General features: G+C 44.4%; 1 protein-coding gene across 15 annotated transcripts in view; it reads right to left on the reverse strand.

The window, feature by feature from the left end:
• Positions 1–202: 202 nt before the first annotated feature.
• The window catches only part of LOC109891850 (transcription factor COE1-A), a 105,375-nt gene continuing 80,138 nt past the window's right edge, over positions 203–25,439 (reverse strand). For 3 of the 15 annotated variants that reach the window (XM_031826949.1, XM_031826946.1, XM_031826947.1), the window contains exons 11-17: positions 24,535–24,623; positions 12,833–12,898; positions 10,285–10,510; positions 9,983–10,162; positions 7,863–8,057; positions 7,539–7,607; positions 203–3,822 (exon numbers count right to left, since the gene is read on the reverse strand). In XM_031826949.1, the coding sequence (XP_031682809.1) occupies positions 7,540–7,607; positions 7,863–8,057; positions 9,983–10,162; positions 10,285–10,510; positions 12,833–12,898; positions 24,535–24,623 (824 nt within the window). In that variant the 3' untranslated portion in view covers positions 203–3,822; position 7,539. The remainder of the gene's footprint in view (positions 3,823–7,538; positions 7,608–7,862; positions 8,058–9,982; positions 10,163–10,284; positions 10,511–12,832; positions 12,899–24,534; positions 24,624–25,439) is intronic. The other 12 variants (XM_031826953.1, XM_031826959.1, XM_031826951.1 and 9 more) reach the window with 5 other exon arrangements.

The following is a 25,439-nucleotide window of genomic DNA, read 5'->3' on the forward strand; positions in this document are numbered from 1 at the left end:
TTGGCATGGCTGAGCTTATAATGGCGCTGTGGTGTGTAATGAAATCGCGGACACTCAAATCGCGGGTCCAGGAACGAGCTTGTATAGTGTGTGCGTTTTTTGAGTTTGTAGAGTGTGTTGGTGCCCCAGTATATCACATCACTGGGAAATGCAACAAAATGTTACCAAGACAAAACAGCTTCACAAAGACAACAAGAACATCAACAGTTTCACAGACAAGAGGGAACTTTAATTAAATATTGTGAAAGTTGAAAAGTTATTTTACAGTTCAAAGTTCATCCCAAAAAAAAAAAAAGAAGGAGATCATCTTTACAGTAGTTTCATTTTCTCTTTTCCTTGTTCATCAATATATAACTGCTCTGTGTGTCCAGTCAAAGACAAGGCTTGGTAAGAGACATGGAGAGATGGGTTCAAAAGGGTGACAATAGGATTCAGAGAACAATTTCATTCATTTCATGACCAGGTGGCCCACCTCCCTGACAGGGATGGCTCTATACTCTTGGCTGGGCGGTGACACAGTAAACCTCAAACGTATCTGTCCCTGTACCCGAAAGACAGGAGAACTGAGTCACAATATGCATACAAGCTGAACTCATCATTACACAAGTGCATTTTACAAGAGACTTCCTCATCCTCAGAATCCTCAGTTTAAATTCTCCCCCTCCTACAAAGTCACTTAAAAAAATATCCGTCAGCAATTAAATTAAAAAGCCACGTTCTCTTTCAGAGGACTGTTAGCGCGAACACACACGCGCACACGCACGCACGCACACACGCACGCACACACACACAAAAGACTACAAAGAGTGGTCATATGACCCATGTCAGAGATAAACAGGTGGCTCAATTTGTATATAAAGGGAGGGGAAGAGAAAAGGGGGAGAGTCAGAAGAGGGCAGTAGCAATTGTCGAAGCAAGGGTGTAAAATGACTTGTGTGTACAGATTATTGTGCTGTCATTTAAAACTGTTCATCATCAGATCTGTTGTTGTACCATAACCTTTCTCAAACAGAATCAAACAGTAGATAGAATATGGCTTCACCATCAACCCACCCCTAGCTGTGTATATGAGAGAGGAATATGAAGGGGAGGCTTGGTTTCAAATGAGTATTGCAGTGCACCTCACTCCTCTCCTTCTCTCCTCCACCACTCCTTACCCCTCCAGCTGCTCAACACATTAAATATTTATCCTCCCTTCTCTTCTCAGTCATCTCATCACAGTGTCCTCCCCCCATCAGCCAGCCAGCCCCATCCACCACCTTGCCTCCCTCCCTCCCTCCTCTTCCTCTCTATCCTACAGCTCTCCTCTTCTCTTACTACCTGCCACTCTCTCTGCCTTGCCGTGCCGAGCGCTCACTGTGACAGGGAAAACAGGTAAACATTCCTCAGGGCTCCAGGATAAGGAACAACTCCACTTGTGCTACCCCCTCTCTATATTTTGCTTGTTGCACCCATTTTGAAGTATGTTAGCAGAGCACTGGTGGGGTCTCTACTCTACACTGACGGCTGTGGCTTTGCATTGTTAAGGCATCTAAACTGCTGGTTCAGATTTTGGTGAGACAACAGAGGGGAAAGGGAAAATAAGATGGAAGCGAATTTTTTTGGGGGGGGGGAGTATTTTCCTATTTTTTGCCAAAAATGGTCTTCCTGCTTATAGCACACAAATGCATCGCTAGGAGGAGAAAACCCATGCATATTGTTTGTTTTTAAACAGTATCAGTTCTTCTGAAAGCCAAAAAATCTAAGCAAAAAAAGATATTTATATGATATACTTATATACTCTCAAAACCTATATAACTAAATACTATAAGAATAATATGCTACTTTTACCATGTGATAAAACAAATCCAATATCAAGACAAAACGAAAACAGCAACATTTTCATTAACTAACAAATTATACAAAAATAGACAATGGCTTTAGGGTGGATGGAATTAGAAATGAAAGTATGGCTTAAAACAAAAAACAAAAAAACATACCAATGAAATGTATCAAAATGACATTTAAACATGGAACATGGTAGACAACCAAATAAAAACAGATCGGTACTGTCACAAAATGCAAACATACACATGAAGGATGATGAAGAAGCAATGTACAAATTCAGGAGATACATACATTATTTATATGGATATTTTACATACTGTATATCCCTTTTTACTATCCAAAAATCTCCGAGCTAAAGTTGATGAGATCATTTTGAGTATGTAGTAAACATGACATCCGTGACACTATATTGTAAAGCTGCCTTAAGACTTCTTTAAATGTATAAATATATCTTAAACAATGACTTTGGCAAAAAAAATAAAAAATCACAAAGACTAAAAAAATGTATTACTATATACAAAAAACACACATCACACAAGAAAGCAAAAAAAAATTTTTTTTGAAAAGGTTGGATTCAGATATTTGCTAGGCATCTGAGGAGTCGGTAACTTTTACAGTGCTGGCTATTCCATTGATCACCATGGCAGCTGGGACACCACTACACACCTCACTGTTGACTCATTAGTCTGTCTATAAAGTGTCTCCCAGTATTCCGTTTCTCAGATCCTAAACTGTTGTACGGTAACATGGTGGAATAAGAAGCACATTTTTAATGGCCGGCCCATGATCACAGTTTCATGGTGAGAGCATAACAAACAGAACAACTATAATAATACAACATTTTAATTCACACGATATAGCAAAAGTGAAATGGCAACACCCTTTAAAAATGTATGGTTTCCTTCATTGAGATTTTGTGGTGGATGGCAGAGAGAGAGAGAGAGAGAGAGAGAGAGAGAGAGAGCACACTTTAACAAAAGGGGTTCTGATGTACAGTTATGGGACTTGGCTGAGCGGCTCCACAGCAAGTTAGCGGTCCAGAGTCCATACAGTAGAGACACTGTTGGCATCCAGGGCAGGTTCAGGCTCTGCTCTCTATCTCTGACAACCACCTAGGTGCTTGGACACGATCGGTGCACTCACAGCCAACATGGGGTGAATGGCTGGTTATGTGTCATCATGGATAAATCACTTGCTTTCTGTGGAGATGAGTGAAAGCGCTAGTCGCGGCGATGGCAGTCTCTGCTTGGCATGAGAGGGAGAGAAATGTGTATGGGCTGTTTGCGGTGGTCCAAACAAACTCGAAAGCAGAGAGTTTCTGCAATGGTGCATAGTTAGCTTGTGCTACCTATCATGTATGTGTCTTTCTGTGCCTTAGGGTTAGTTAGGGCATGTGGCATAGTCTCCAGCATACTGTTATTGTATAAATCTAATTCAGTCTTCACTATTCAACTGGAGGTTCTCTGCCGCTCACTTTCAACACGTTGTTTTATCCTTCACAAACATTTTCTTCATTTATCTTTTTTTTTAGATTCATAAATAAAAAAAATCCCTCTAATAGTGTGTATTACATTTTGAAATATGGGAAATATGTATTTTTCGCACAAAGGTAAAACACAAACGATGCACTAAATAAAAGAAAGAGTCAATCCTCTCCAAAATAAATAATGTTTTTTTTTTAGGTGGGCTTTCTGGGTAATCTGTGGCCTTGCCTTCCCTCTTAAAAAGTGTCAACAAGGTGTACAAATTCAAAAGAGGTTGTTGCAAATTCTCTGTTTTTTTTCTTCTTCGTCTTCTTTTTTTTTGTTCAAATGTGATTCCTTTTAAAAAGGGCCTGAGTTACGGGTTCCATTCCTTCAATGCAGGACTGACGATCCAGTCCTAAACCGGAGCCTTATGTACATGCTGAGATCCATGTCTGGGTGTGTGGTGTCCTTCTCCTCACCTCACACACACGCACCGCTTACATGGGAGGAACGATCATTCCAGGAATCACTGTTGGGTGGAGGAGGGAGGGGGGGGGGGGGGGGTAGAGTCGGTTAATGCATAAACAATTGCCCAATGTTTTCCTCACATAATGATTCCTCTTAAATAAAGCAATCTGTTCACACATCTGCATAACAAACTATGGCCTATGAAACTATGACTCAAATACGGTTTCAAACAAGGGATAAATCATTTCTATCTTTTCACAGCCCCGCCAAATTGGAAATTGGCACAAATGGGACACTTGAAACGCTTGATTAGTGCTGTCAGAAAAACTGCCTCTTAATTGTTTGCATGCGCTGAGGCTCATTGTGTTTGTGACGTATTGCATCATCCCCGGCAGCTTCAAACGGCTGCATGGGGATCCGTGTCAACATGTGAGGAACAGAGCTATGCTTAATGAGAGCTCCAAATCAGACCAAGTGTGACTACAGAACGCAGTGCAGTGACGACATACCAGGCACAATACTACACAACGCTATACTACACATGGCTGGGAGGGGTTGAAAGTCATTCAACATCTTGTATGTATCTACTGTATATGTATATATATATATGTATATATATATATATATATATATATATATATATATATATATATGTAATACATTTTAGACTAGAATAAACAAGAAACTCCATCATCTTCAATCATTCCCAGGGATAGGGATTGTATTTGAGTGCATGGTAAGGGAATGATAAGATGGTGTTATGCCATGAGTGGAGTATAACATGGCCTAACGTATCCAGTGTAGTGGGACAGGACGGAGGAGGTCCTCTAAGCTATGTTCCTTAAAGTGGGGGAGAAATGCTTATTGCTGCAAATTTAACTTGACGTTAGTTCTACAACTGCTGACAAACACAAAAGAGGACGCTGGGTGTTTTTCTGCAGGCGTTGTGCTCTCAAACTACTGCTGATGGAATCAAGAGAGGCAGAAACAGTCACGCGCACACACACACACACACACACACACACACACACACACACACACACACACACACACACACACACACACACACACACACACACACACACACACACACCCTGTGTAAGCTCATTCAATTAAACACAGTAAGTCCTTAACCAAAATCACGAGTGTAACATACAAAACAAAATCATTTGACATTCGTATGTCAGGTTAACAAAATGATATTTGAATCAAACCTTAAGGGTTTCTTTAGCTGTCCCCATAGGAGAACCCTATGAATAAGTGCACTCTAGGAAAAAGAAGTGCAAAAGATAGCCATTTTTGGTTGCAGTTAGATCTAGATCCCCTTTTACGGAGGATTCTACATGGAACACAAAAGGGTTCTACCAGGAACCAAAACGGGTTCTCCTATGGGGATCGCCAAAGAACCCATTTGTAACGCTTTTTTTCTAAGAGTGCAGAGTTGGTTTACTAATCTTAGAACAATCTGATTTACATGGAAAGCATAATACTTCTCAGCAAATCCTGCTGATAATGCGCTTGACTGCAGAGAAACCATGGCAGCATGTGGTATTTTCTGGCACTTCCGTGTCAGTTGTGTCATATTGTGACACACAACTGACACAGAACTGGGAGAGAAGGAGCTTGGATTTAGATACCGCTTCTCGCTGACAGAACATCGTATATGACAGTGCCTCAACTCTGCTTTGATCTGCCATAGTGTAACACACACACAGGCATGCAAGCACACACACACGCACGCTGTCGGTGTGTGTATGTCAATGGAAATAGCGACAGTATCGATTGTCAACAGAGCCCAACAGCTGTCATTGTTGATCATTTCCCAGCATAGTGGGAGGGTTTGATCAGAGAGAAGAGCCTGTCTGACAAACAGCAGAAAGAGAGCAAGAAAGACTCTGTATAAGTACACTACACTACACTACACTACACTACACTACACTACACTACACTACACTACACTACACTACAGGATGTTGAAGAAATTAGGTTGTACTCCTGGTGTCCCAGCTCCTGGTAAGTACACTACACTACACTACACTACACTACACTACACTACACTACACTACACTACAGGCTGTTGAAGAAATGAGTGCACTCCTGGTGTCCCAGCTCCTGGTAAGTACACTCCACTACGTGTTGTTGAATAAATGAGGTTCTACTCCTGGTGTCCCAGCTCCTGGTAAGTACACTACACTACACTACAGGTTGTTGAATAAATGAGGTTCTACTCCTGGTGTCCCAGCTCCTGGTAAGTACACTAGACTACACTACAGGTTGTTGAATAAATGAGGTTGTACTCCTGGTGTCCCAGCTCCTGGTAAGTACACTACACTACACTACAGGTTGTTGAATAAATGAGGTTCTACTCCTGGTGTCCCAGCTCCTGGTAAATACACTCCACTCCACTCCACTACACTACACTACACTACACTGCACTACACTACACTACAGGCTGTTGTAGCAATGAGGTTCTACTCCTGGTGTCCCAGCTCCTGGTAAGTACACTACACTACACTACAGGTTGTTGAATAAATGAGGTTCTACTCCTGGTGTCCCAGCTCCTGGTAAGTACACTACACTACACTACAGGTTGTTGAATAAATGAGGTTGTACTCCTGGTGTCCCAGCTCCTGGTAAGTACACTACACTACACTACAGGTTGTTGAATAAATTAGGTTCTACTCCTGGTGTCCCAGCTCCTGGTAAGTACACTCCACTCCACTCCACTCCACTCCACTACACTACACTACACTACACTACAGGCTGTTGTAGCAATGAGGTTGTACTCCTGGTGTCTCAGCTCCTGGTAAGTACACTACACTACACTACAGGTTGTTGAAGAAATGAGGTTCTACTCCTGGTGTCTCAGCTCCTGGTAAGTACACTACACTACACTACAGGTTGTTGAAGAAATGAGGTTCTACTCCTGGTGTCTCAGCTCCTGGTAAGTACACTCCACTCCACTCCACTACACTCCACTACACTACACTACACTACACTCCACTACACTACAGTACACTACACTACACTACACTACACTACAGGCTGTTGTAGCAATGAGGTTCTATTCCTGGTGTCTCAGCTCCTGGTAGGCTGGTGGATCTCTTATCATAGCATAACACTATGTACGCTATGGTTAAACAGATCTTCTCCAACACAATCCTCCTGTACTGATTATCCACTCATGGCTTGGATGGTTTATTTAATAAACAAAAGGTTCATGTAAATGGTGAGATATCTCTTTGCATTGTGTTACAGTAAGGTTGTCGCTCGATGCTTGCAGCCCTGCAGGACCCTATGGGTCTCCGCAACCGATGTTGCGCTCGGGAAGATACTTCCTGTATCTATGTATGAGGTCTGTTGAAGACAGCAGTGTGTCCTGTCGGCTCTGTATTCCCACACCCACACAGCTACATCCTGCCCTGCCCTCTCCCCAAACATCCTTACCCTTTCTCCCCATTCACACACAGGAAGCTAGGGACAACCACAAAAACATTCAAGCCAAATAAAAAAGGACAAACTAGTGAGTAATACGCCGACTCTGCCAAATGCCCTTGGATAAACAAAAGCACAGAGCAAAATGAGAGACATCCTCTCTCATCCTCTCTCTCCTCAACACATACAGCTGCAGTATGAGGATGGTTAATGTTCATGTAATGGGTGAATGGATGGGTAGATGGATGGATGGATGGATGGAGGAGTGGATGGATAGATGGATGGTTAATGAGATAGAGGAGTAGAGGGGTGGATGGGTGCATGCAAGAGAGAGTAACATACTTCAGGAGAAGGCCAGGCCCTGCAGCGAGCTGGCTGTGGAGTACTTGCTAGAGTCCACAAAAGACTGATCTGAGGGAGGGAGCGCAAAGAAAGAGGGGAAGATAGGGAAGGAGAGGAGAGGGGAGGAGAGGAGAGGGGAGGAGAGGAGAGGGAAGGAGAGGAGAGGGGAGGAGAGGAGAGGGGAGGAGAGAAAGAGAAAACAATGTGTTAGAGGATGGGAGGAGGAGGAATGACAGGGGATATTGGGGACGGAGAGGTTGGTTAGAGAGCGTCACGGACTGGCCCGGAAAGAACACAATGTCTCCGACTGGGTGAGGGGCTCACCTTGGAGACCGTTGCCATTGGTGCTGGTGCAGGTGGGCGGGGGTGAGGTCTGGGGTCGCACCACGGGAGCGAAGGCGCTCTTCTGCTTGACGGCCGACACCATGTTGGCAGGGGAGAAGGAAAAGATCCCAGAAGAGCTGCTACAGTTAGAGGGCAGGCTGGTGGAGGACGCCATGTTGGGGCTGGAGGGAACGACTGAAGGGATGGGGGGAGGGAGGGAGAGAGGGAGAGAGTGATGGGGGAGGGGGAGGAGAGAGGAAAGGGAGATGGAGAGAGAAAGAGAGAGACAGACAGACAAAGACAGAGAGAGAAGGGGCATAGCAAGAGGTTAATTTCACCATGTGTGGATTTAGAACTTATCGAGTACACAAGAGAAAATACAACTCCATAAGTATGCGAGGGAGTCTCAAATGAGAGGAATTTATATTCAAGTTCATTCTAACAAATTAATAGCTATCGATCAAGTATTTTCCCAATCCACCTAGCAGTGGTCTCCTAGGCAGTTAACAATTCAATGTTAGCACACTTAGACAACCATTTGAATTCAACATTCATTGCTCTTTAATGGTTTTCCTACTGGTTACACTTCATTGGAAGTGATTGTTGTTATTGCACCATTTAAATAGGTTTATAGCTCCATCCAAGCAGAACCTTGTAACAATGGCACAATCCATTTATCAAGTCCTAACTAATCAATTAATGAAAATTGGAAGCACAGAGCCCAGGCTTGTGGATTGATTGGAAGTGTCTAATGGAGTCAGCCAACCTTTTAAAATACTTGTTAACATCCTGGGGACCAAAGTGGTGAAATTGAATTGTTACCCCTCCAATTAGTTTATTGATTTAATTAACAGTCTTTAATTCTGTGGCCGGCCTAGAAAGGAGCTGTGATACGGCCAGTCAGGCGTTGCAAACAGGCAATACCACAGTGGCTCTCAATCTAATTTCAGGGCAATCCGATGGAAGGACACACATTGCTAAGGAGAGAGGCCGGCAGTCCTCCACAAGCCAGAACATTCCAGCATGGTTTCACCTCCTAACTATTGAGTGCTCTTAGTCTCATATAGCTAGTCGATATCGCAGTGTTGATTCCTCTCCCTGAAAGAAATCTGTGGGTGTCGGTTCTTAGATCCATGCCAAACTGTCCTCAAACACAAGCCTTTGCAACTGGCACCCACCCTCCCTCCTCCCACTATTATTAGACCCCCCCCAAAAAACACAATCACCCATTTCTCTTTCTGCCTCTCTCTCTAACCCTCTCCCTCTGTGTTTTCCTAATTGGAAAAGGGTAGTCAATTAAGAATTAGCAGAAGAACAACAACAGTGTGGAGGTATGGCTGTCAGATGAAAGAGGATTAGAGGATAGGACTGGTTTTAAAGAGTTGTTCAAGACAGGCTCCATTGCTGGGAGACTGCCAGGCAGAAAGCCCCATAGGGAAATAGCCATAGATCTGAAGGCTTCACTGTCACACGCACCGCTGTCTCATAAACAAACAAATGGGGAGAGAAAACTCCCACTCCTCTCATCACTCAGCACTCCTCAAAGACTAGAACTCTGTATAGTAATGTGCAGCCCCTTAGGCAGACCACTGGACTACAGACCAGAACCCATACTGTACAGCTCTTCAGACAGACCACTGGACTACAGACCAGAACCCATACTGTACAGCTCTTCAGACAGACCACTGGACTACAGACCAGAACCCATACTGTACAGCTCTTCAGACAGACCACTGGACTACAAACCAGAACCCATACTGTACAGCTATTCAGACAGACCACTGGACTACAGACCAGAACCCATACTGTACAGCTCTTCAGACAGACCACTGGACTACAGACCAGAACCCATTCTGTACAGCTCTTCAGACAGACACACACACCACATGGATTAAATTAGAGTCACAGGGAGGAATGGGGGTGTCATGCATTTACAGCAGCAGTCAGGTCAATAGGGGGAGCTCTGCAGTGAATTGTGGGTGATAATGTGGGTGAGCTGAGTGTGGGTGGGTGAGTGTGAGAGCTGGGTGTGGGTGGGTCGGCTGACCAGATGGATGGAGGTGGGTGAAGGTGGCTGTGAGCTGGGTGTGGGTGAGTAGAAGATCTAGAGTGGGACTCACTGGCGTAGGGCGAGTTGGCAGCGCTGCCGTTGAGGAAGCTGGGGGATCCTCCCAGGTTGGACATGACAGTGTTGCCGTAGCCGTTCATGCTGGTGGTCACAGAGCTGTAGTTAGTCTGCTGGGGGGTGGAGCTGGGCACATAGCCATGTGGAGACACGCTGCTCGTGTTTCGACTGAAACCTACACAGACAGACCGACAGAGACAGAACAAAGACAGATCAGTCACCTTGTTCAACCAAAGAAAGACGTAAAAATGTAACTTCACAGATAACTTCACAGTGACTACATTGCTTTTCAGTTACCGGTTTCTATGACGATAGCGCCACACCCGTATCGACCCGCCCCCTCACCCTGATTGGCTCCCTGGGAGGACTCGGACACATTGACGGCCAGCTGGCCAGGGAAGGAGTTGACCCCCATCATGCCTGCGTGGACAGAGCTATTGCCCAGGCCGCTCAGTTGGTTGTGGTTCCTGGGAACATTGTAGAGAGCCTCTGCTATGTCCGCCGCCCGCTTCAGAATAATCTCCTGCCACAGGAGAACACAGTTAGACGAGCGTTCACATACACTGGTAGAGGAGCGCTGACAAATAAAACCGTAGCTTTCATGTGAACAACATTGCTATCAGTTAAAGTAGCATTCACATGAACAACATTGGTATCAGTTAAAGTAGAATTAATGTGAACAACATTGGTATCGGTTAAAGTAGCATTCACATGAACAACATTGGTATCAGTTAAAGTAGAATTAATGTGAACAACATTGGTATCAGTTAAAGTAGAATTAATGTGAACAACATTGGTATCAGTTAAAGTAGCATTCACATGAACAACATTGGTATCAGTTAAAGTAGAATTAATGTGAACAACATTGGTATCAGTTAAAGTAGCATTCACATGAACAACATTGGTATCAGTTAAAGTAGAATTAATGTGAACAACATTGGTATCAGTTAAAGTAGCATTCACATGAACAACATTGGTATCAGTTAAAGTAGCATTCACATGAACAACTGCTATCAGTTAAAGTAAAATTCACATGAACAACATTGCTATCAGTTAAAGTAGCATTCACATGAACAACATTGGTGACAGTTAAAGTAGCATTCACATGAACAACATTGGTGACAGTTAAAGTAGCATTCACATGAACAACATTGGTGACAGTTAAAGTAGCATTCACATGAACAACATTGGTGACAGTTAAAGTAGAATTCACATGAACAACATTGGTGACAGTTAAAGTAGCATTCACATGAACAACATTGGTGACAGTTAAAGTAGCATTCACATGAACAACATTGGTGACAGTTAAAGTAGCATTCACATGAACAACATTGGTGACAGTTAAAGGACTGCTAACATGAACAACATTGGTGACAGTTAAAGGACTGCTAACATGAACAACATTGGTGACAGTTAAAGGACTGCTAACATGAACAACATTGGTGACAGTTAAAGTAGCATTCACATGAACAACATTGGTGACAGTTAAAGTAGCATTCACATGAACAACATTGGTGACAGTTAAAGGACTGCTAACATGAACAACATTGGTGACAGTTAAAGGACTGCTAACATGAACAACATTGGTGACAGTTAAAGGACTGCTAACATGAACAACATTGGTGACCGTTAAAGTAGTATTCACATGAACAACATTGGTGACAGTTAAAGGACTGCTAACATGAACAACATTGGTGACAGTTAAAGGACTGCTAACATGAACAACATTGGTGACAGTTAAAGGACTGCTAACATGAACAACATTGGTGACAGTTAAAGGACTGCTAACATGAACAACATTGGTGACAGTTAAAGTAGCATTCACATGAACAACATTGGTGACAGTTAAAGGACTGCTAACATGAACAACATTGGTGACAGTTAAAGGACTGCTAACATGAACAACATTGGTGACAGTTAAAGGACTGCTAACATGAACAACATTGGTGACAGTTAAAGGACTGCTAACATGAACAACATTGGTGACAGTTAAAGGACTGTTAACATGAACAACATTGGTGACAGTTAAAGGACTGCTAACATGAACAACATTGGTGACAGTTAAAGGACTGCTAACATGAACAACATTGGTGACAGTTAAAGGACTGCTAACATGAACAACATTGGTGACAGTTAAAGGACTGCTAACATGAACAACATTGGTGACAGTTAAAGGACTGCTAACATGAACAACATTGGTGACAGTTAAAGGACTGCTAACATGAACAATATTGGTGACAGTTAAAGGACTGCTAACATGAACAACATTGGTGACAGTTAAAGGACTGCTAACATGAACAACATTGGTGACAGTTAAAGGACTGCTAACATGAACAACATTGGTGACAGTTAAAGGACTGCTAACATGAACAACATTGGTGACAGTTAAAGGACTGCTAACATGAACAACATTGGTGACAGTTAAAGGACTGCTAACATGAACAACACCAATTCAAGCAGTGCTCACATTAGTACCACTGTAACGGTGCCGTACCTGCGAGCATTAGTCAACACGTCATTTCCCCCATATATTATCGTTACTGCCCTCCCCTCGTCTAGACAGGATGACTCTAAGTAGCTTACAAATGACTTCCTGTATGTTTAATGTGTAATCACAATTTTCACAAAGTGGCAATATATTAGTAATAGTGGGAATAATTAATGTGGACATGTCTTGTAAGTATTTGATGAATATTTGATCAGGCATGTTATTAACCACCGGAGATGAATTAATAATGGTGAATAACTGGCGTCAACGCGGATGCAGGCGATGTGGCAGGATGTGGAGGGGACAGAGGGAGAGCAGACCTGAGAGTGAGGTGGTGTTTGTCTGTCTGAACCTCACCTGGTTGTTGTGGGGCATCCCATACAAAGCCTCCACAAGGTCTGCTGCCCTCTTCAGAATCACCTCCTGTAGACAGAGAGAGAGAGAGGGACAGGGAGAGAGAGAGAGTGAGAGAGAGAGAGACAGACAGAGAGAGTGGGACAGGGAGAGAGAGAGACAGAGGGAGAGAGAGAGAGAGTGGGACAGGGAGAGGGAGAGAGAGAGAGAGAGAGAGTGGGAGAGAGAGAGAGAGTGGGACAGGGAGAGGGAGAGAGAGAGAGAGTGGGACAGGGAGAGAGAGAGAGAGAGTGGGACAGGGAGAGAGAGAGAGCGAGAGAGAGAGAGAGGGACAGGGAGAGGGAGAGAGTGAGCGAGAGAGAGACAGACAGAGAGAGTGGGACAGGGAGAGAGGGAGAGAGAGAGAGAGAGACAGAGGGAGAGAGAGAGAGAGAGTGGGACAGGGAGAGGGAGAGAGAGAGAGTGGGACAGGGAGGGAGAGAGAGTGAGCGAGAGAGAGACAGACAGAGAGAGTGGGAAAGGAAAGAGGAAGAGAAAGAAAGACAGAGGGAAAGAAAGAATTAGAGAGAGAGAGCGAGAGAGAGAGAGGGTGAGATGATGAAGAAATACATTTTTGTTCAGCTATAAGCATTGAAAGACCTCAGAATTGTGGTTGTGTCATTTACTGTAAAAGCTTCAACTTTCACCTCTGTCCTGGCTCTTTTACAGTGCAACATGCAATTTGGTCTTTTCCTGGAATACCTTGAACAATTCCTTTTAGTGAGTACCATAGCCAACCACCTAACACAATTCAAGACTAACACATGGTACAATACTGTACAGAGAAGCCTGTTCAATTGTTCAGATTATGACAGAGAAAGAGAGAGAGAGAGAGAGAGAGAGAGAGAGAGAGAGAGAGAGAGAGAATAGCACCAGTATTGCGCTCACTCTACATCTGTTTTCTATTGGAGAAAGACAATGCAATCTGTGTGTAAAGGTCACTAAGCACTTCTTCATACACTATTCATTGGTGTTGGGATTTTATTTTATTTGAGCAAAAGACACTTCTTTCTCAGAACACATTTCCATGGCAATTAGACAACAGTCGTCAACACAAAGTCATTTTTGTTAACGAGAAACAATTCTTCAAGTGAATCATTCCCTCGTTTCATCCAGGGGGGGTGGGGGGAGTATCCTGAGCCAAGCTATGCCAACTGTGTGAAATATTGCTGCATGTATCCTGTTGGCTGTTGTTTCTCATAAGCACTAGACTCCCTCCTCTCCAACTCATCAAACGCTTTACGGCTGCCTAGGGAACTTCACTCTTATCTCCAATCTAAGACGCAGCCCCCCAGGGACACCAACAACAATAATTGCATTCATTTCTCTGTCATTTCGACTTGTTTTGTTAAATAAGTTGTTTTTCTTGTTGTCTTAAAAGCATATTATGTGTTGTCAAGTTTTTTATTTATTTTTGAATTAAAAATGATTTCCTAAAGGAAGCGTTGTTGTTTTTTAACGTGTCTTATGCGTTCTGACATGCCAGGTCCAGAAAAGATAGAAATTCAGACCACTCTGACTGCCTGAAAATCACATTAAGGCTTTGCTATAGACTCATTTCCTTTAGGCTACCCTAGATCCTAATATTTTTGTGTACAATTATTCTCAGACATACACGTTGAGTTACAGAACTTCTACTTACAACTGCGAATTCAGACATGCAGCACCAGTTCAAAAGTTTGGACACACCTACTCATTTATTCTACATTGTAGAATAAAAGAGAAGACATCGCAACTATGAAAAACCCTTTTTGTTTAACTATGTTTCACACTTTTTGGGGGGTTCCTACATGATGCCATGTGTGTTATTTCATTAGTTGTGATGTCATCTCTTTTATTCTACAATGCAGAAAATAATACGTATATAGAAACTGCTGCTGCTCAACTGGTGTTAAACAATGGAAAGGTGAAACCAAAGACAACAACTGTCAATTAAGCTATAAGGCATGAGGTGGGTGTGGTATATGGCCAATATACCACGGCTAAGGACTGTTCTTTCGCGCGATGCAATGTGGAGTGCCTGGATACAGCCCCTAGCCGTGGTATATTAGCCATATACCACAACCCCACAAGGTGCCTTATTATAAATATTTTGTCATACCCGTGGTATACGGTCTGATATACCACGGCTGTCAGCCAATCAGCATTCAGGGTTCGAACCACTCAGTTGATAATATGACATTATAATGCATAGGAGCTCCCATATTAACTGTACAGAAACACCGCTCTACCCTAATCAGATGAATCTGTTTTCATCTTTACATTCATCCTTTTCTCCTTCCTATGCCCCCCCCCCTGTTTAAGCAGACACCTGTGTGTGAAGGGTCCTTTTTAAAAGTTAATGTGCTGGGCCCACAGCGTGAGGCTGCGGAGCGACAAGCAGAAAATTGCTCTCCCGTTCCCGGTGTTAACCTCTGCTGTGAACACGCCCTGCAGCATGTGTGTGTAGGCGTGTGGGTGAAGCTGTGTAGGCGTGTGTGTCTGTCTGTGTGTGAATGTGTGTGTGTGTGTGTGTGTGCAGCGCTGGAACATATTGCCTCTCAAACCCGGGGACCATACAGACAGAACATGATGAGGAGGTCAGGAAAGCAATAAGGAGTTTTAGTGCGCTGTCCAAGGTGCTAAATTCACTCAATTATGGCAGCGCTGCCACTGTGTTAACCTCTCATTACTGGCTCAGTGGGCCGGGGGAGGACTGGGGGAGGGAAGAGAGACCACTCCACACTGCGCCCGCCTCCCAGCCTCCCACAGCCCCAGAGAGATGGAGGGATGGAGAGACACGGGGGTCCGGGGAGAATATAGAGAGAATATGGAGAGAGTACAGAGAGATGGAGGAGAGTGTGTTTCTTTGGTCTTGTCGTCTCTCTGTGTGGCTCCAGCCCCTGGCCCCAGAGAGCTATGGAGGGACATGTGGGACAAGGGAAGCCTTCCATCAGATGGAGATGAGAGAGACGAGGGGAAACTCAGATCACACACATTACTGGGTGAACACAAACACCAAGGATAAATCACAGAGGACGCAGGCTGAGACACAAACACCGCACACACCTCGCTCCTGAGCTGTTCCCCTCTCCTCATGACCCCCGGAACTTTTCTCTATCCTCCAACACGCTCTGCTCTGCTCTCTCTGTCTAAACCCTAACCTCTCCATCTCATCCTCTCTCCGCCGTGATCAATATATATATATATGCATGATACGACAGCCAGACAGCCAGACAGCCAGACAGCCAGACAGCCAGACAGACAGACAGACAGACAGACAGACAGACAGACAGACAGACAGACAGACAGACAGACAGACAGACAGACAGACAGACAGACAGACAGACAGACAGACAGACAGACAGACAGACAGACAGACAGACAGACAGACAGACAGACAGACAGACAGACAGACAGACAGACAGACAGACAGACAGACAGACAGATAGATAGATAGATAGATAGATAGATAGATAGATATATAGATAGATAGATAGAGACATCTGCATGATCCATTGGCCTGGTTTGTGTAACCCGAATCCATTTCCTCCTGGGTTACAGTAAACGCAGGCGCCCAGCGATAAACAGGAAAGCAACCCGATCCTCCGGCTGGTCAGCACCATCATTAACCGAACATGGACTCCTGTCTTGCTGCTTCACAAACCCAGAACACACTTCATATAAAATAGCTAAGGTTCTACAGCTCTCACTCTTTATACTACAGTCTGTTTATGACTAGATGTACTTACTAGAATTATTTATTTCACCATTGTTCTTCACACTAACTGTAGTAAAAATACTGTGTGTGTGTGTGATCCATGTGCTAGCTGACTGTCTTCCTGCAATAGGACCACTCTCTCTCTCTCTCTCTAGATGACCACGTGACACTCTCTCTTTCTCTTTCCTTTCTCTTTCTCTTTCTCTTTCTCTTTCTCTTTCTCTTTCTCTTTCTCTTTCTCTTTCTCTTTCTCTTTCTCTTTCTCTTTCTCTTTCTCTTTCTCTTTCCCTGTCTGTCTGTCTGTCTGTCTGTCTGTCTGTCTGTCTGTCTGTCTGTCTGTCTGTCTGTCTGTCTGTCTGTCTGTCTGTCTGTCTGTCTGTCTGTCTGTCTGTCTGTCTGTCTGTCTGTCTGTCTGTCTCTCTCTCTCTGTCTCTCTCTCTCTCTCTCTCTCTCTCTCTCTCTCTCTCTCTCTCTCTCTCTCTCTCAGGAGGAAGTGCCTGCGCTCTATCAGACAGGCTTTTACTGGGTAAATGATGATAGCTCCTAATGTGATCACCATACATTAGGGAGAGGAAATGGTGGGAAAGAAACACTTGGGTCATATCTAGATGTAAAGGCAACACGCAAAGAACACATTCACACGCAAGCCAGGCCAGCAAATACATGACACATTTATCCCTGAGCTTGTTCATTTGCAATTGTATCATCTCCTAATGTTCTACCAGAGCCATAATACAAGCAGGGTCAGAGTCGTTCGTCTTGAACAGAGAGACCAAAATGATGATGTCATCCTCTCGCTGCCCAGCCCCTGCTCCCCCCTGCTCCCACGGACCCCTAACTCCTCTCTCTAATGCAGCAGGCTGCTGGGACTTCATTTACGATAGTAGTTGGTGAGACGACACAGTATGATGTCATCTCTGCGTGACTCAATGACCACTGGAGAAATGTCCAATATTGTATATTGGGGCAGCAGGTAGCTTAGTGGTTCGAGTGTTGGACCAGTCACCCGAAAGGTTGCTGGATCGAATCCCTGAGTTGACAAGATAAAAATCTGTCGTTCTGCCCCTGAACAAGGCAGTTAACCCACTGTTCCCCAGTAGGCCGTCATTGTAAATAAGAATGTGTTCTCCACTGACTTTCCTAGTTAAATATAAAATACTAAAGGTTGATATTGTATCTTCACTGTATGACTCTAATGTTGTACAGCACATTCCCTGTACCATCTCAGTCCATAGAAATAAGTTGATCTACTCTGGTATCAGCCCTCAAGCCCATCCAGTCATGACAAGTGGAACGCCATGAAACATTGACTTCCACCAGCTTCAGTAGCTCTCAGCAACCTATGGCAGATAGATACGTCTCACAATCAACGACTTTCCTACAGTTTGTTTTGAGCCCGCCTTGGAGAGGAAGAGAGAGAGAGAGAGAGAGAGAGAGAGAGAGAGAGAGAGAGAGAGAGAGAGAGAGACAGAGAGAGAGAGAAGGAAATAGGAAGAGAGAGAGAGAGAGAGAGAGAGAGAAAGAGAGAGAGGAGAGAGAGAGAGAGAGAGAGAGAGAGAGAGAGAAGGAAATAGGAAGAGAGAGAGGGGCTTGTGTGTGGCTACTGCTATGACTGGTCTCACAGTGTGTTCGGTTCATCTATGCCACCTTGCCGTGTGGAATACAGACAGTTAGCTTTTTTCCCGCGCAAACGAATGGCGTGTATACTGTATACACGTATATCTGATACGCAGGGCGAGCTACGGAACAAACAACAACATGTTGAGGGACGGATGGAGGTTGTTGCTGGGGAATAGTTCATTCCTGGCGGCCCCAGATTGTCCTTGTTGAACGCATGCCAAGGGGGGTCAGTCTAAAGGCAGCCTCTGTCTTCTCTGTAGTGGTGTGAATGTTCACTGAACAATTAGAGCTTCTGCTTTCCCGTCCTAATCCCTTCACACGGCCCACTACTCCGTCTGTCCCTGCCCGCCTGTCTGTCTGTCTGTCGCTCCCCACCCATGTGCTCCCGTCGGGCAGCCAGGCGACCTGGCTCTATGTGTGCACTCGACACACACACACACACACACACACACACACACACACACACACACACACACACACACACACACACACACACACACACACACACACACACACACACACACACACACATACACACACACACACACACACACACACACACACACACACGCTTGCTCCCAATCACTCCCTCCCTGTTCACCTAGGCTAGAAAATCTGCTGTGACGATCCAAATGAATGTCAATGATATCCACTGGAGCTTGTCTATTATCGGTTCCAGTCTGATCCCAGGCCTGATGTGTTATCAACTCAGACCATTCTTCTAGACTGGATAGAGGGATGTTGTCACTTCTTCAATTGTTTTCTTTCTTTCTCTCTCTCTTTCTTTCTCGCTCTCTCACTCTCTCTCCCTCTCTCTTACTCTCTCTCTTTTTCTATTTCTACCTTTCTCTCGGTCTCCCTCTCTCTCCCCTCCGCTCCCTCTCTCTCCCTCCTCCACCCTGGGAGATTGAGTTCAGCAGTTGAAAGGAGTGCCGTCAACAGACAGTTATTACCTCAATAAAGGAGGAGATCGATAGGGCAGAGATGAGCAGCCAAGCTGGTGATATCAGCAGAGAGGAGAGGAGGGGGAGGTCACTGTGCCAGTCAGCCAGCCAGAGAGGCTGCTGGGAAAGAAATGACCTACACACTTCCCGTTGGCCGCCCATGTCCAAACACTTCACAAGACGTTACAGTAAAGACGTGAAATGCGTGGGGGATGATTACCCCACCCCAACCCCTTCTTATGCCCACACACATAATCATGGTATCACACACGGTCACGCTATCACAAACACTGGTGTGTCTTCCTCTTTACTGTGACTCAATTACTCTTAGCGGAACAATAATACAGTCCAGGGAGCGGAGGCTTCGATCGGCTGCCCCGCTGGAGGGCAAGCTGCCGACTGCACCATGATGGATCACCTCTGGCTGCCTGCACACTTAAACAGCCCCCCCCCCCACCCCCTCACACGCATATGCACACACGCGGGCACGCACGCACACCGCGCACACAGACACACGCGCTCTCACGCACCCATAGATTGCTGTCCCATACATTGTAAACCTTGGAGTGTTGAGCCTGCGGATAACAATGTGAGAAGGGAGATGTGACTGTCTGTACGTGTATTGGAGATATTGGAGACAGCGTGCTAGAGACAGAGGAATGAAGGACAGGCAACGTGTTCTTGTATCCTGTGAGCCTATTGTTTCACAATGCCCATTTATAGTCCAGGACCTGTGTATCGTTTGCACACGTGTGCGTGCCTGTGTGCACATGCATAAACACACAGACACACGTTTAGCTTGACATCCCTAGGGTTGTATGGCACCTGCTCAGGCTAATACAAGGTATGAGAAGAGTGGATGTTTTCCTCCATGAGGCCTCCCTCTCTCTCTCAGGGGACAGGGTTGTTTTTCTCAACTGTTAGGAGGATGTTGAGGGAGGGAGCGAAGGGGGCATGTGGGTGACAGAGGACCTCATGACCTGACTATAACCCACTCAGCTCAACGCTGATGGCCTACAGCAGGGGTCCATAATTACATTCAGCAGTGGGCCGATTTTTCTTTAGTGGATTGTCAGGGGGGGGGGGGGGGGGACATAATTATAAATCATTTTTACACTGGAAATTGACCGCAAGAATCCCGAACAGATAGATATAGTATAAGAAAAAAACGTTATTATTTCAAACCTTGATTACATTTGGGTACAATCACATGCCTCTCTTTAATGCATGGGAATACTTGGGAACAAATTTCTGAATTAAAATCATTTTACAGTCTTTTATGTCTTACAACTAAAATAATCAACCCCCCTAAAAAAGTTCAATTTAAAAAAAAATCTCTGAGAACTCGGAGGGGGGGGGGGCAAATAAAATCACCCGCAGGCCGAATTTAGCCCCTTGGGCTGCCTATTGGAGAACCCTGGTCTACAGTCTCAAAAGGCTTTAAAGTAATGGATTGGATATTGCTTACTAAGTAGCACACTCTCCATCTGAATCACACACAGTCAGTAGCGACATGACCTTATCCAAATGAGGTCCTCCTCATCTCAGACACTAAGCCCTTGACAATCCAGTCTCATCAAGATATGGCTACTGAACTCCAGATTTGACAGTACTTGCTTCTGGCCTGGACCAAGAGAATGTCGAGCATTCTAAAATACTCTTGGAGGCGCCGGCTCTGCCTTGCTGAGCAGGACTAGACAGCAGAGCCGACAGCACCAACTGGCTGCGTCACCATCAACACCTATAGAGGTTTATCAGATCTGTCCTCCCCAGGCCAGCTGCAGCCAGGCTGGGTAGTGGGGGTGGTATAGGGGACGGCGGTGTGGTCAGTACTAACACAGTAAGAGGACGGGGGGGGGGAGTACGGGAGTCGAAAAGAAGGTGAGTCACTGGCCCATCCGCCCTCTGACTCATCCTTTCCAGGAAGTAGAACACTCCCACTGCCTGATGACATCATCACATCATCAACACCGGTCAGTCATTGGGTATGACATCATTTCCTGCTAGATGTCTCCTCTCACTGATTAACACGTTATGTTGGAGAATGTATTTTAAATGTGAACTCCATGCAGATTTTTCTCACTTTAATAAAAAAAAAGAGATCAGCAAAGGCAGTGAAAATGACCGTGTCAATCTCCATGTCCACGTGTCCGATTTTCTACAAATCAAACCAGCCTCATTGGGCATGACAGTGCACTGGTCTGCATCTAATGGGGATAAAAGTGCTGGGAGTGTGAGTGAGTGGAAGGCGTTCGGTATGGAGCGATGGCTACAATAGCTGTCTGTTTGCCTATTACACGGCTGGTGCTGCTCTACATGTGAGGTTAATGTGAACTAATGACGTGTGCAGTGTGTGTGTGTGTGTGTGTGTGTGTGTGTGTGTGTGTGTGTGTGTGTGTGTGTGTGTGTGTGTGTGTGTGTGTGTGTGTGTGTGTGTGTGTGTGTGTGTGTGTGTGTGTGTGGAAAGCCGTTTTAACATATATTAATATTATTTTGTAATATTTTTTTTTTTAAACATTATTTTGTTTTATATCAATAATTAGAATTTCTATATAAAAATGGAATCATCGATATCAAAATATCAATATAACATGTTTTATGTAATTGTTCGAAATATATCGATAATTACATTTTTTATATCAAAAACGTGAATTTTCAATATCTATTTTCTATATCTATAATTAACTAATTATGCATATATTAGCATATATTTAGCATTATTAATAGTCTTCGCATTTTGTTGCCTTAAAATGGATTTTAAAATGGATTCGATGTTTTTAAAATTCTACTAATATACTAATTCTACTATTACACAATTCTACTAATATACTAATTCTACTATTACACAATTCTACTAATATACTAATTCTACTATTACACAATTCTACTAATATACTAATTCTACTATTACACAATTCTAAAGCGAACCAAAAATTATAGAACATTTCCCAAATGAATAAAAAATAGAAAACAAAAAGGCTGCCAAAGGTGCTTTCGCCAAGTATTAACTGTGGGGTGTGAAGACATACGCAATCAATACGTTTTCCTTTCTTATTTTATTTCTTATTTGGGGGACGGCAGGTAGCCTAGTGGCTTGCTGGATCGAATCCCCCGCGCTGACAAGGTAAAAATATGTTGTTCTGTCCCTGAACAAGGCAGTTAACCCACTTTTCCCCGGTAGGCTGTCATTGTAAATACGGATGTGTTCTTAACTGACTTGCCTAGTTAAATAAAGGTCAAATGTAAATTATTTTGGAAAATGTTCAATAACATTTCTTTCACTGAAGGTACTTTAGCTACTAAAGTAATGAGGAGAGAGCCCAGGTTGAGCCCAGGTTGAGCCCAGGTTGAGCCCAGGTTGAGCCCAGGTTGGATTGCCAATGGAGCTGCTGTAGTCTTAAGGCACAGTGTCAAACTCATTTCATGGAGGGCTGAGTGTCTGTGGGTTTTCACTCCACCCTTGTACTTGATTGAGATATTAAGGTCACCGGTTAGTAAGGAAGTCCCCTCACCTGGTTGTCTTAATTGAAAGGAAAAAACAAAAACCAGCAGAAACTAGACCCTCGGTGGAATGAGTTTGACACCCCTGTATTAAGTTCTGCTTCAGTTCGGCTGGAACTGCTGGTTGTCCTCTGGTTTTCCTTTAAATTAAGCCATAGACAACCAGGTGAGGGGAGTTCTGAACTGAACAAGATAAAACCAGCAATAGGACTGTTTGAGACACAGAAAGAAATCTGTCATTCATTTTGCAAGTTTTGCACAGGATATCGTAGTCGCACAATTTGACATCTAACTAAGATGCTTGGTGCAGTATTTCTCAAGTGAACAAAATGTGCATGAAAACGATTCGTCTCTCGCTGAAGGACAACAAACACTTCATTTTAGAATCCTTACTGTTGACCAAACACCGACAAAGGGCCGTAGACTTCGGCTACCAACTTCAACTCTCCTAAAGAAAAAAACATTGGTGCACGGGGAAAAAAAAGGCCAAAACGAACAGAAACGTCGTCAGCGTATATGCACAAACTTTTTCCTGCGCTTTTAAAGTGTGTGGAGCGTGTGTGAGCTAGGAGACTGGGCTAGAAGTCTGAGCCTACTCTAGGTACAGTACAGGAGCGGGGCGAGGAGCAGGGTGAAGTGGGGCACACAGCCATACTGCTCCTAATTACCTTCCTCTTACTCTATTAAGTGCTGTTGTTCCAGCAGGGCTCCAGGGTATGAGGCACAGAAAACAAGATAAAGTGCTGTATATTTATTACTCCCAAAGGATCAATTTACACCCTGCTTTTCTGTGGCTCGCAGAGCGCAACATGCACACACACAAGTTATACACTCGTCCAAGTACGCACACACATAGCGTGCACACATGAACACACACACACACATACACACACACACGCACACACGCACACACACACACACACACACACACACACACACACACACACACACACACACACACACACACACACACACATACACACACACACACACACACACACACATACACACACACACACACACACACACACACACACACACACACACACTTTGCTGGTGAAGGAGTGTAAAGGAGTGTGGTGCTTTGCTTTTTCACAATTTTTAGGCAATGCTAACTGTAACAGAAAATGGTGTGCACTTCCACAGCAGTGATGTCAACTGCCCTTGGACTAAGCGCGTTCGCCCGGCAACACGTGAGATCGCTAACACGTGCAGGAGTCTGTGTGTCGTCGATGACATCAGAGATGACAAGGACTCCACCGCTGCCGAGACGCGAGTCTGTTCCCTTTGATGTCACAGAAAAGTGTGCGTCGCTGGAAGCGCTTCAGTGAGAAACGACGCCGATCCAAACAGCTGGTGAACACACAGGGTCGTGACCCTGCCCACCCAACAGGCTACAGTACAGTATGCTCAGGTTCAGCTGCATCTGCACTCTGCAGGAGCACCGTACTGGAGAGGACCTGGTCTTTGCCTGCGTAGATAGAACTGATACATCTTTGTATAAAAATATAAACGATCATTTGGTCCTAATTGTTTACACATGTATTTCCACTCAACAGTCTTTTTTGCTTCACTGATGAAACAAATACCGTATCTAGAACATTATAGGATCTTGATGCAAGTGAAAGACAAAACGTTATCTAGGCAAGAGTAGCAAGATAAATCATTTGAGAGTGGTATTGGTAGAATTTTTAAAAATCAAACTACTTTTTGATTTTCTAACAAAACATGCTTAAACGTGTAGAAATATAGACATGGAGTGGTGTGGACTGATTGGACAGTTAGGGTACAGGCTGTGGACTGATTGGACAGTTAGGGTACAGGCTGTGGACTGATTGGACAGTTAGGGTACAGGCTGTGGACTGATTGGACAGTAGAGGTGCAGGTCGTGTAACTGGTACCTTTGGAAGGCGTTCTGGATCTCCAGGGTGTCGGGGGATGACCTTCTGCAGCCGCTGAAAGCCGTAATCGATGGTGGGCTCATTCAGAGCTGAGGACACACACACACACACACACACACACACACACACACACACACACACACACACACACACACACACACACACAGGAGCACAGGGTTACAATACTGTAACATCATCTTAGAACAATTTGAGCATACGATCACAATATCATCCCCAAATGGCCTTGAGTTCACTCTTCGTACAGTATTCAGCGTGCCGTTCTTTGTACATTTCCAGGACATTTCTGAAGTTGTGTCCCCAGTGGAAGTACAAGGTAGCAGAAAAGTGACTGCCCTGAATACATCAGTAAAACACACGCATCAAGGAACCAGACAGGTACCAAGGCACTTTCCAGCCTGTGATATGCTTCAAAGTGAGCTTTTCATTAGTTTAAGCAACAATCTTGAGATAAAACAGAGCTAGCGTGAAGTAGAGTGAAGGGGATTTAAATATATGATGGTGGCTAATGGAAGTCCTTTTACATTCCCATGAAGCTAGATTGCCTGTAGTTATAAAAGTGAGTGTAAAAAGCACATACGGTATGGTAATCTGGGGATTTTAAAGGACATTTACTTTTTACGTTTAGCATTGCAATTACTGGCATAAACCCTTTATCCTGTCAGAAGAGAGAGAGAGATGTAAAAGCCTGTCAGTCAGTGAGGGGAGCGAGGCGAGAGGCATATTTACATGCCTGCTGACAGCCAGCCAGGCGACTAGCGATAGAGGAACCGGAATGGCGGAGCGGAGTGGGGGCAGGGGGAGACAAGATGGCTGCCCAGCCCCAGAGCATTGTTTTATGGAGTTCTATCTGCCCTAAATGGAGCCTTTGAGAGCTCGGTGAGACT

Source organism: Oncorhynchus kisutch, linkage group LG6 (assembly GCF_002021735.2).
Source record: "Oncorhynchus kisutch isolate 150728-3 linkage group LG6, Okis_V2, whole genome shotgun sequence".
Classification (NCBI taxonomy): domain Eukaryota; kingdom Metazoa; phylum Chordata; class Actinopteri; order Salmoniformes; family Salmonidae; genus Oncorhynchus; species Oncorhynchus kisutch.